This window comes from Mustelus asterias, chromosome 19 (assembly GCF_964213995.1).
Source record: "Mustelus asterias chromosome 19, sMusAst1.hap1.1, whole genome shotgun sequence".
Lineage (NCBI taxonomy): Eukaryota > Metazoa > Chordata > Chondrichthyes > Carcharhiniformes > Triakidae > Mustelus > Mustelus asterias.
Window position 1 is genome coordinate 7455791 of NC_135819.1, and position 13328 is coordinate 7469118.

The 13328-nt window shown below is 44.4% G+C and overlaps 1 protein-coding gene across 1 annotated transcript in view; it reads left to right on the top strand.

Annotated features, from left to right (window-relative positions):
* LOC144507726 (vascular cell adhesion protein 1-like) overlaps window positions 1-13328 on the top strand; it is a 94642-nt gene that overhangs the window by 14943 nt on the left and 66371 nt on the right. The window contains exons 5-6 of the mRNA XM_078234975.1: window positions 11569-11696; window positions 11903-12035. Of these exons, the coding sequence (XP_078091101.1) occupies window positions 11569-11696; window positions 11903-12035 (261 nt within the window). The remainder of the gene's footprint in view (window positions 1-11568; window positions 11697-11902; window positions 12036-13328) is intronic.

Genomic DNA, 13328 nt, shown 5'->3' on the forward strand with positions numbered 1-13328 from the left:
GATGTTGTGCCGAGCTTTATCTGAAACCAAGATCAAGCTATCCCACTCCCTATCATCCTGGTGTGCTCCATGTGCCTATCCAATAACCGCTTAAATGTTCCTGAAGTGTCTGACTCCACTATCACTGCAGGCAGTCCATTCCACACCCCAACCACTCTCTGCGTAAAGAACCTACCTCTGATATCCTTCCTATATCTCCCACCACGAACCCTATAGTTATGCCCCCTTGTAATAGCTCCATCCACCCGAGGAAATAGTCTTTGAACGTTCACTCTATCTATCCCCTTCATCATTTTATAAACCTCTATTAAGTCTCCCCTCAGCCTCCTCCGCTCCAGAGAGAACAGCCCTAGCTCCCTCAACCTTTCCTCATAAGACCTACCCTCCAAACCAGACAGCATCCTGGCAAATCTCCTCTGCACTCTTTCCAGCGGTTCCACATCTTTCTTATAGTGAGGTGACCAGAACTGCACACAATATTCCAAATGTGGTCTCACCAAGGTCCTGTACAGTTGCAGCATAACCCCACGGTTCTTAAACTCCAACCCCCTGTTAATAAAAGCTAACACACCATAGGCCTTCTTCACAGCTCTATCCACTTGAGTGGCAACCTTTAGAGATCTATGGATATGGACCCCAAGATCTCTCTGTTCCTCCACAGTCTTCAGAACCCTACCTTTGACCCTGTAATCCACATTTAAATTAGTCCTATCAAAATGAATCACCTCACATTTATCAGGGTTAAACTCCATTAGACCAATGGACCTGATTAGACCAATTCTATTCAGGCTGACATTGCAGCCATGGCCAGTACTGCTGGTTAACACCTCCTGCCAATCTCATTACACCAATCTGACCTCTGCTTCATTTGATCTATATTTAATGACTTAGATTTGGTTACAGTTACAAAATTGGACGATGAGATAAAATGTGAAAGTATAGTGAACAGACGCTAAGAGGGACCCAGACAGATTGGTGAAATGGATGGACAGGTAACATTTAACACCGAGAAGAGCAAAGGATAATTTTGGTAAGAGGAAATAGAGAGTAGAATTCCAAACAGGTAGACCTCAGGTATACATGCACAAATTGTTGAAGGTGGCAGGGCTCTTGTTTGTTGTTCTGTTCGTTTTCAAGTTAAACATCCGTTTAGTTGCAGAATTTTGGTCTGCGGATGTGTTTTACGTGTGGTGTGGAGCTCAGTGGAGGAGTTACACACGGTTGTCAATGGTAAGGTTATGGGCAGAGACACTGTGTGAAAGTCATTGAATGTTTCATTCTCTGCGAGAGGCTTCAGTAACAGTTAATAGACTTTAGCTGCTAAACTTATGAAAATACTCTCTGCCAAATGACCATATAATTGCCAGTGGCTTTAAAACATATAGCTCTGATTGGACACACACGGAGAAAAATGTGTATCTGGCATCAGCAGCTTAAAATGCTCATCAGAGTGTGTTAGTTTAAATATATATATGCAAACAAAGTTTAACAAATCATTTCATTCAACTTCCATTTCTCCCAACAGATAAAACAGTGATTATAGCTGCAGCAAGTGTCTCAGTGGTGGCTACACTTGCCCTTGCAACAGGAGCCGTCATTTATTACTTGAAAAAGAAATAGAAAACTGGAAAATGCAAGCTACAAATGCAAAGCCTGAAAAAATTCATAAGTTCCCAGTGGAAACTATATCAGGAATTAAAACCATAACCTGCAAAGGTTAAGATTGTGAAACAAGATTGGAAATATTGCTTTTAAATTGACAACTGCTCTGGGGAAAGGGGTTGAGTTTGTGTGCTGGTTCTCCGGCTAATCATTCTATGATTCTATGATTCTAATCCTTCAGAATGGCTTCTCTCCTCTCTCTATCTTTAACTTTCACCAGCTATAACTCTGAGATGCTTACGTTGGTCTAAGTCTGGCTTCTTACCATTAGTAAGAGTTTTAACAACACCAGGTTAAAGTCCAACAGGTTTATTTGGTAGCAAATGCCATTAGCTTTCGGAGCGCTGCTCCTTCGTCAGATGGAGTGGAAATCCACTCCATCTGACAAAGGAGCAGCGCTCCAAAAGCTAATGGCATTTGCTACCAAATAAACCTGTTGGACTTTAACCTGGTGTTGTTAAAACTCTTACTGTGTTTACCCCAGTCCAACGCCGGCATCTCCACATCATTCTTACCATTAACCATTGCATTTCATTCCTTCAATTCAAAGCCTCTGAGGAATAGAAAAACAGGAGTAAACTATTTAGCCCCTGGAGCCTGTTACACAATCCACTAGTTGAGATGCCCTGCCCAGAAAGGTACTATATACAGGATCTAGGTTGACACTCGGTGTCATACTGAAGGAGGGCTGCGTTGTCTAGCAAGTTGATGTTAAACTTGGAAGCATGACTAAGCAAACCACTGTAATGGTTGGGAACGTGGAAGAATATGATGAAATGAGACGAGCAGAGAACCAGATCACTAATCTCTCCTGCAGATAGTTTGGAGTTAATCTGAATGATTGCTATCAGACTAAAATGTGAGGTCAGAGTTAAAAAACTTAAGAATCCTCTAACTTAGCAAAGGTGTTGGAAAGTTCATCACACCAAAAGTGATAAACGGAATTTCTGGATCAGGTAATTGAGACCAAACCCTCATTCATTTTTAAAATGGGCTGAAAGGCCTCCTTCAACTCCTATATTGCAACTGCTAAATTGTCAGAATGTGCTTTTAGTTTCTTCTCTTTCTGTGGTGATTGAAGTGAGCAGTGTGCAAGACTTCCTGCGTTGTTTAGGCTTATTCAATGATCCTGAGAGCTAAAATTTAATTCCGTGCCATTCCAATAATAGCAATAAAGTTCATTACCTCGATGTGTAAGACGTTAAAGATGATGGTGTTGATATTTCGTATTTTGGAAGAAATTGGTCTGGTTTGTATTTGCTCTACCTCACGTTCACCTGAAAGCACATGCATATAACAAACATCATTAAATTATGTTCCAGTCACATGGTACAAATCGAAGCAACGTTTTCTATTTAGGGTCACTTAGATTCAGATTTATGAGGTAGAATATATTGTGTGTTTAATTATATCCCATGATGGGTATTGACTGGGGATTCAGATGTGCTCATAAATATAGGATCAGTCTGAATCTGTAATAGTTGGTGTGGCGATCCATGATGTTAGATGTTTTTGTACATTTCTACATTACAACAATGTCTACAATTTTAAAAGAGACTTCATTGGCTGTAAAGAGCTTTAAAGTAATCAATGATGCTTCATGCAAGGCTTTCTTTCCGAATAAAAGCTTGTAAGTATATAAAGATGAGACTCTGGTTCTATCCTTCACTCCATGCCTATCTGAGTTGTAACCCACTGCTGCTCGCTGAGTGAGGAATTTGATTGATTCCTGTAATTTGGAAACATTGGGGGTGATTTTTCCATCCCGACCCGCAACTTTTCTGGCGGGTCGCGGTGGGAGATGCGCGTCGTCGGCCTTGTTCCGGGATTTGTGCATGCGCCGGGAACGCATGCTCATCTCCCAGAGTCAGAGAACAATTGGAGACCAGACCACGCTGGAAACCGGTAGGAAGGCAGGTAAGTTATTTAAATCTTTTTTAAATGTATTCCAAATGCATTTTAAATGTCACTATTGGAACCTTTCAGGTCCCGATTTGAATCTCCCACCCCGCCAGGAATACTTCACTCCGGCGGGATTTGGAATAGCTCCCCACGTTCGGGGAACTAGCGGGAGATCCCGCCGGAATGAAGGGGGGGGGGCAATCGGGCCCCCCAGGGGGTCGGGCAGCGGAGGGGTGGTGCCCCATAGGCATGGGCACCCTGGCAATGCCAGCCTGTGCCCCCTAGCACTGCCCAAGAGGCAAAGTGCCCATCGGGCAGTGCCAAGGGGCGGGGCCTATTGTGGGCAGGGCCTAGGGGTGATCGGTTGGGGTGGGAGGTCCCACTGCCACTCTGCATGGCGATCGGTCTTGGATGAAGGGAGGCCAGCGATGGGGAGGGGGGAACGTGGTCTGCCGGGGAGGGGCCTGCCTCCTGGGTGGGGTCTGACCCTGGAGGGGGGGTGCTGTACATCGGGGCGCTCCAGGATGGGGGGGTCAGGACTGGCCTGGGAATTGTTGTGAGGACCACGATGGGGCCATGGCGGGGGTGCTGGAGGGGCAACACTGTGGAGGTCCTGGGCTGACTAGCAAATAGTGAGTCTGACAGATCGGGGCCACTGCGCATGCGCAGAGTTCCAGAACTGTCAAACTCCGGCGCAAATAGGCCCCGCCCCCCTGGGGTTTTAATGAGACTCACAATTGGGATCTCTGCAGTGCACAGAGTGCGGAGATTCGAGTGAGAAGCTGAACTGAGAAAGCAGTCAGGATCTTGAACAGTTTTCCCACCAATTCAGCACTTTTGGGAGAATCGCCCCCATTCTTTCAAGCTTCTTTTTGTGACTGATTTCTTACTGAGCGCTGAACGAATTTTTTTTCACTGTCTCCTCCTTGGTTAGACCTGCACACACATCCCAAACCTCCCCACAGGCTCTCTCCTCAGCTTTCCATTCTTATGGAGGAGGTGGAGCAGACTTGTATACGGTCGATAATGTGCGCAGGACAGATGTGATTGACATGAAACTTGATCGGATGAAAATTGACATAGCTTCCATACAAGAGACAAGATCTGGCAAGAGTGGATCACTGAAAGATAAACATTACCTGTTCATTAGCGGAAATGTGTAAGCAGGGCTTAGCTGCTCCAGATGATAGAACTTCTCCAAATCATTCAGAATGTGTTCTCTCTATCTACCTCTCAACTCATACAGGACTCGTTAACTTCATGAGTTTCCAAGCTGCGATGCTGTCCTTCAGCACAGAGGCAAAAGAAGGACCTGACTCCACCATCAGTGGAATCCATAAGTCAGAATGTCTTTACCTACTGGGGAATTTCAAAGCAAGTGTGGGAAAGGACCATGAAACATTACCCTACTGCCTTGGACTTCATAGCCTGGGAAATATAAATGAGACAGAGACTCCTTGAGTCTTTGTGCAACTAACACTTTCATTCAGAACAAACCATGCCACAAGTTGTCCAAGATGAGTGCATAGGCACCATCTGGATCTAATCACCATCAGACACGACTCTCTGAACAGTATTCTCAACACATGCAGCTTCCATAGTCTTCTCCCTGGTCTAGAATGGGAATGCAACCCTTGATGCTTCTACATTCAAAGCAGAAATACCATCCTCATATCAATGTCAGCCATACTTCCTATCCAGAAAAAAAAACACTTTCACAACTCAATTGACAAATGCTTTCCAGATTCACACACAGTGCAGAAACAAAGTGGGACATGCTTTGAGACGCCATCTACACTCTCAACATATGGGAAACAAGAGCAGAAAAACCCTGACTGGTTAAAGGCCAACGTCACTGCCATTGAAGCTGAGTGATCCACTCTCACTAATTACAGGAGAGATCAGAGTGAGAAGAATCTGAATACACCGAGAGATGCTTGAACAAAGTCCAACAGATTGCAAGGTTGTGTGCCAATCACTATTAGTTACAACTTGGCCAGAATGTCCTGATGCCCTTCAGCAGGGAATACTGCAAAAAAGAAATGCTCTGTTGAAAATAAAAGCGGGGCAGGGATGGGGGAGTCAGTACTAACTGCAATAAACAGTCATAGAGATGGGTGGGAAACACTACATTCAGTTATACTCCTGGAAGAACACTGTCGCTCTAGACAGCATAGAAAGTCTGCCTGTCAGGCTCTGATGCAGGGAACTCAAGCAGGGATTACCAAAACTAACCACAAACGTTCAATCCTTGCACCATTGGCACACAGTGGCAGCCGTGTGTATCATGTACAAGGTGCACTGCAGGAACTCACCAAGGTTCCTTAGGCAGCACCTTCCATTCCCACAATCATTACCATCCAGAAGGACAGAGCTGCCACCTGAATGTTCCCCTCCAAGTCATTCGCTATTGTGAATTGGAAATATATCGTCGTTCCTTCACTATCACCGGGTCAAAATCCTGGAACTCCAACCCAAATCACACACATGTGGGAGTGCCTACGCCTCCGATTGCAGCAGTTCAAGAACACAGTAAGAAGTCTCACAACACCAGGTTAAAGTCTCACAACGCCAGGAAATTTCCACTCCATCTGACGAAGGGGCAGCGCTCCGAAAGCTTATGGTATTTGCTACCAAATAAACCTGTTGGACTTTAACCTGGCGTTGTGAGACTTCTTACTGTGTTCACCCCAGTCCAACGCCGGCATCTCTACATCATGGCAGTTCAAGAAGGCAGCTCATCACTGCCTTCTGAAGGACAACTAGGGATGGGCAATAACTGCTGGCCTAATCAGATCTCCCATATCCTAAATGAATTTAAAAAAAACCTCCTGCACATCCTGTACAAACTTCTCTATTGGAGGGAGGAGGCAGTGCCCCAGAATGTGTAATGCAAAGGTTGTGAATCCATCCAAGAACAATGGCAACCTCAGCAATTGCAGCAGCCATCAAGACATTTCCCTGCGGAGAATAGTGGGGAATGGATTTGCCTTTGTTAGACTGCAGATCCTGGCCAATAGGCATCTACCCCGAATCTCAGTGTGGTTTCAGAGTTGGAAGGTCGAGAATTGAGATGATCTTCTCGGTCTGGCTGCTGCAAGAGGAATGCTGTGAGGAAAGGAGACCATTACATATTGCCTTCAGCACTCTCAGCAAAGCATTTTGCCACGTGAGCATGCACAGTCTATTTTAGCTGCTGGAGAAAACTGGCTACCTGCCGAAGCCGCTGGATGTGATCTCCTCTTTCCATGACATGATGGGTACGGTCAGCTATGACGGGGCAACATTGGAACCTTTTGAGATCCACAGTGGGATCAAACAGGGCAGCATTCTGGCACATACTTTCTTTGCTATATTCTTCACTTTGCTGCTGTCATGTGTCTGCGTGGGTTTCCTCGTGTGGGTTTCCTCCGGGTGCTCAGTTTTCCTCACACACTCCAAAGATGTGCGGGTTAGGTTGGCCATGCTAAAATTGCCCCTTAGTATCCTAGATGCGTAGGTTAGAGGGATTAGCGGGTAAATATGTAGGGATTTGGGGGTACGGCCTGGGTGGGATCGTGGTTGGTGCAGACTCGAAGGGACAAAATGGCCTCTTTCTGCACTGTAGGGTTTCTATGATTCTCTGTGTCTTCAGTTCATCTACTGAGGGCTTCTACGTACATATGGGAACTTACAGAAAGCTGTTCAGCCTTTGCTCGCCTGAGACCCAAAACAACGGTTCAATTCCCCTCAGAGATTTGCTTTCTGCTGAGGATGCCACACTAACATTCCATACTGAGGAATACCTTCAGTGGCAAATGAACAGAATCTAACACATCTGTAAAGAGTTTGACCATCAACATCAGGACAACAAATCTCATTTTGTAATTATTATTTGTTAAAGGGAGGTGGTGTGGTTTACTAAGCCAACATTTATTTTGATAGGGAAAAATATATAATTTTACAAAATTTGTATTGGTAAACATTAGAAAAAAAAGATAGTTTCAAGTAGGTTTCATTTCATGTTTCAGTGCCTGGAAGGGTAGAAGCTATCGTTAATGTTGGACAAAGATGTTGGTATATGAGGGCGGCACGGTAGCGCAGTGGTTAGCACTGCTGCTTCACACCTCCAGGGTCCCGGGTTCGATTCCCGGCTCGGGTCACTGTCTGTGTGGAGTTTGCACATTCTCCTCGTGTCTGCGTGGGTTTCCTCCGGGTGCTCCGGTTTCCTCCCACAGTCCAAAGATGTGTGGGTTAGGTTGATTGGCCAGGTTAAAAATTGCCCCTTAGAATCCTAAAATGTGTAGGTTGGAGGGATTAGTGGGTAAAATATGTGGGGGTAGGGCCTGGGTGGGATTGTGGTCGGTGCAGACTCGATGGGCCGAATGGCCTCCTTCTGCACTGTAGGGTTTCTATGATTTCTATGTGAGGTTAATTAAATCCAACTGTGGTTCTATTGTGCTTAAAGAGGGCTATGGCGTGAAGAGTAATTAGGTCAGCAGAAGTATGCAGGCATTGTTTAGCAATTGGAGGCCCTTTTAAGGGAAAAAAGGCTTTTTTGTTCTTAGTTTTAGCTGGGTGTATTGCAGCTGGGGACAGGACACCAGGGAGTTCTGCAAGAAGAAAGAAGGGACAGGACAGGAGCTCCAAAGAGGCTGACTTTCTAGAGAACCAGGTACAGTCTAGAAAGCAAGGGAACTGGGACAGAAAGAACGCCTTAAGACAACTGAAGTTAATAGATTAAGGTATTGTTCAGAAGAATTCAAGGAAAAGTAAACAGAGTGTTCTGAGTTAAAGAGACAATTGCAGCAAACAGGTGGGAAAGCAGACTTCAGAGGTAAATTAAACATTTGATGCAATTTTACAAGAGTCTTGGAATCAAGCATTAATTGTGAACAGTTTTGCACAGCAGTCAAGACAAAGGAAACCTAAAGGGGGTGGTGTAAAATCTTGGACTGGATCCACAGTTCAAAGTGGAGCAGATGCTTTGTTTAAAAGTGTAATTTGGAAAACCTGGACTGGATGTTGGAATACATCATAGGGCGGCACGGTAGCACAGTGGTTAGCACTGCTGCTTCACAACTCCAGGGTCCCGGGTTCGATTCCCGGCTCGGGTCACTGTCTGTGTGGAGTTTGCACATTCTCCTCGTGTCTGCGTGGGTTTCCTCCGGGTGCTCCGGTTTCCTCCCACAGTCCAAAGATGTGCGGGTTAAGTTGATTGGCCAGGTTAAAAATTGCCCCTTAGAGTCCTGGGATGTGTAGGTTAGAGGGATTAGCGGGTAAATATGTGGGGTGGGATTGTGGTCGGTGCAGACTCGATGGGCCGAATGGCCTCCTTCTGCACTGTAGGGTTTCTATGATTCTATGATTATGTTGAACGAAGCTTGTGTTTTTGGGAGTGGAGTTTGGAAACATCTCACACAACAATCATCTGAGGGAATTGGGAGGAGAAATCCACAGACAGTAACTTGGGTTCAGAACAGAGTGTGTGTGTTCGATCATGGCCAGTTTGTGCGCTTTGTGTGTTAATTCATAATTAATACAGAGGAATACAGAGTACTGGGTTAATGGTAAGATACTTGGTAGTGTGGATGAACAGAGGGATCTGGGTGTCCATGTGCATAGATCCCTGAAAGTTGGCACCCAGGTTGATAGGGTTGTTAAGAAGGCGTACGGTGTGTTAGCGTTTATTGGTAGAGGGATTGAGTTTCGGAGCCAGGAGGTCATGCTGCAACTGTACAAAACTCTGGTGCGGCCGCATTTGGGGTATTGCGTACAGTTCTGGTCGCCGTATTATAGGAAAGATGTGGAAGTGTTGGAAAGGGTGCAGAGGAGATTTACCAGGATGTTGCCTGGTATGGTGGGAAAATCGTATGAGGAAAGGCTGAGGGGCTTGAGGTTGTTTTCGTTAGAGAGAAGAAGGTTAAGAGGTGACTTAATAGAGGCATACAAGATGATCAGAGGATTAGATAGGGTGGATAGTGAGAGCCTTTTTCCTCGGATGGTGTTGGCTAGCACGAGGGGACATAGCTTTAAATTGAGGGGTGAGAGATATAGGACAGATGTTAGAGGTAGGTTCTTTACTCAGAGAGTAGTAAGGGCATGGAATGCCCTGCCTGCAGCAGTAGTGGACTCATCAACATTAAGAGCATTCAAATGGTTATTGGATAAACATATGGATGATATTGGAATAGTGTAGATTAGAGGGGCTTTAGATTGGTTCCACTGGTCGGCGCAATATCGAGGGCCGAAGGGCTTGTCCTGCGCTGTAATGTTCTATGTTCTATTCAAGCATTGTAACTACAGGTGTATTTTATAATCTGTGTTAATCTTAAAATCTGTGAGTAATTGTTAAATTAAAGGGGGAGTAAAGAAGTATTTTATCATAATCCCATTTTTCCATGTTTAATTATTTTGTTATTGAAACTAATTAGGGCTCCTGTGACAGTTCCTCCACATTTCCTAAAAAAAGTAAAAGTAGCAGTCTTTTGAGCCAGAGCTCTATTCGGGAAACTTCCCATCCACTTATAACATCAACTGCGATCGTAACAATTGCTCACCCGAATTGCCTTTGAGAAGGTGGTGGTGAGCTGCTGTCTTGACCCACTGCAGTCCCTGCCGTGTAGGAACCCACAGTGCTGTCACACTGGCATTGACCCAGCTACAGTGATATATTTCCAAATCAAGATGGTGAGTGGTTTGGAGAGGAACTTTCAGGTTGTGGTGTTCTTATCGATGTGCTGCTCTTCTTCTAGGTGCCAGAGGTTGTGAGTTTGTTAGGGGATGTCTAAGGAGCCTCGGTGAGTTGTTGTAGTGCATCTTGTAGATGGTACACATTGCTAACACTGCGTTGGTAGTGAAGGGAGTGAACATTTAAGATGGTGGATGGGATGTCAATCAAATGGGCTGCATTGTCCTGGACAGTGTTGAGCTTCTTGAGTGTTGATGGAGCCGCACTCATTCAGGCAAGTGGAGAGTATTCCATCACACTCCTGATTTGTGTCTTGTGGACAGGCTTTGGGGAGACAGAGATGAGTTACTCACTGCAGAATTTCCAGTCTCTGACATGCTCTTGAAACCATAGTATTTATATGGCTAGTCCAGTTCAGGTTCTGGTCAATGATAACTCCCTGGATGAAGAAAGTGGGGGTTCACCAATAGTAATGTCATTGAATATCATGGGGAGAATGGCATGATCCAGGATGTTACCATACCACCACTAGCAACATTGACAATGTGATGCTGGAAGTTATTGATTGCTTCACATATCAAAGCTCCACAATCACGAACAATCTGTCACTTGATGGTGAAATGAACACACACACATTGTGAAATCTGTAGCTGTTAAGCCCAAGCTGAGTAAGAGAGTTTGTGATAACAGCAACCTGACTGAGAAAGCCTCAGCGCACTCCTCTAAAGGGTGAGACCTGGATAGTGCATGCGAGGCAGGAGAAAAGACTGAACAATTTCCATGGTCACTGTCTCAGACATATTACCAACATCTCTTGGCTGGACAAGGTCAGCAACTTGGAAATCATGGAGTATGGTAATTGGTCTATAGAGCATCATCTCAGTGCATTGATGCATACTCTCATCTGCAAGGACTGGAAGGAATTCCACAATAAAATGTTACAGATGGTGTGTGATATCTCTCAAATGACTACCCCAGACTAAAACAAAAGATATAATGCAGCCAGTGCAGCTATCAGACAGATGATTCATGATTCTGTCCAAATGTAAGAAAGATTTAGGTCAGAAATGCACTGAAGTAATTTAAGATAGAAATTAATGAATCAAGCAATGAACTGGTCCAATTCTGACAAGGTCATTGGCTGTAAACGTTAACACTGTTTCTCTCCACAGATGCTGTCTGAACTGATGAATATTTCAAAAATTTGCTTTTTTGAGTTCAGTTTTCCATCCCAACATATTCCCCTTTTTGACAGGCTTGGGGATCTGTTCACTATTGTCCTTGTTCTCGGTGAATTCCAAATCCCTGTAATGAGTGTTTTGTTTTGTCAGCAGACATTATTGCTGGATTTGAAATGCAGATCAATGCAAACCCCCCAGCTGTGGCATTTGGAGACTCTGTGACGATGAACTGCAGCACAACATGTCCAACAGATAAAATAATAATCGAAGGAATTAGATTAGTCCAAAGATGTGCGGGTTAGGTTGATTGGCCAGGTTAAAAATTGCCCCTTAGAATCCTAAAATGCGTAGGTTAGCGGGATTAGCGGGTAAATATGTGGGGGTAGGGCTGGGTGGGATTGTGGTCGGTGCAGACTCGATGGGCCGAATGGCCTCCTTCTGCACTGTAGGGTTTCTATGATTTCTATGATTTCTATGAATGAAAGAGGACAACAAAACATGTGGTGAACAATGGTGTGCACTTTATTCTTCAAATATCCAGTCGTGGTCTGTGAGAATGACGTGTGTTGTAAAATGCCAATCAGAGCCTTCCCAACGGGAGAAGGCTGTGACTGTATACAGTAAGTAAAAATGTTGTATTAACATACAAAAGAAATAGTGATATACTTAGGGTTGTACAGAAAGCGTTTGATTCAGGACATCTTAATATTGCTGTGCTGATAATCTGCAATGTATTACGAAATTGGATGACACAAAGTGAGGCACTAATCTCAGCTGGGATTATGAAGCACCCAGAATGGGTGAAACAGATGATAGATAAATATCAGTTCATAATGGGGCTATTTATCAAAATGTAGAAATTTGTACACAGTTGCACCTGTGACATTAAATTACTTCACATGAAGAAATGTTCCCCGTCCCAGTCCATTTCAACAATTTGGCTTTCAATTTATTAATATTTAAAAGTTGCAAAAATCATTGCAGCAAATTCAGGGAAAATGTCCACTGAGCACAGACTGTGACCAGAAATTCTTCCTGAGGCTCCCACATAATCAGACTCTCAAACAAATGAGAAAACCAAAGCGAGAGGGTCTGGAGAGAAGAAATGAATCATCTCTTAGCGTCCATCTTAACCTTCCCATAGTCTCAAAAAGGTCAAATGATGACTTACCGATCACTATTGGCATCTGGTGCAGGGTGAGAGTGGTGAGAATACTTGGACTTGGTTTAAAATTACCAGGTTTCCAGTTGCTGAGGGAGTTGCTAGAAATCACAGGGATGAGGCGATGGAGGAGTATTTTCTAACAAAGTTTCTCCACCGTTTCTCGCTCTGCGACACCAGCTTTCTGCGACAGTGACAGAATTTTAAAATGTTTGAACAATATTCTTCACAATCCAGTTACAATTTGAATCTGAGGCGAATCCAGATCAAATTAACACTAATCCACAATGGGCTGGCTCAACACGGAACAGAGGCTATTGAGGAATTGATTCTCTACCCAGTGAAGATGTGCATTGTGGACTGGCTCAGTAGCAAGTGTTTCATCTTGATGTACACTTCCATGAATGTTATTGATGATTATGGTGATTTCAGTATCACAATCGGACGGCCAGGTTTCAGGACAGCTGACTGAACAATCTCCAAATTAACTGCCGATCCTTAATGAGAGATAATGAACCACAAGGTGCAAGTGTGGTTGGGACAAATCTTTAGTTTGGTGCACACGTTTAGCATATATCGAGGGATTTGGGCCAAATGTGGGCAATTGGGACTCGCTTAGTTGTTTAAAAAAAAAAGGCGCATGGACAAGTTGGGCCGAAGGGCCTGTTTCCATGCTGTAAGCCTCTATGACCCCATAGTGAGAGTGACTATTTTGAAAGGAAGGGATTCCGTGGTGCTCAGTACAAAACTT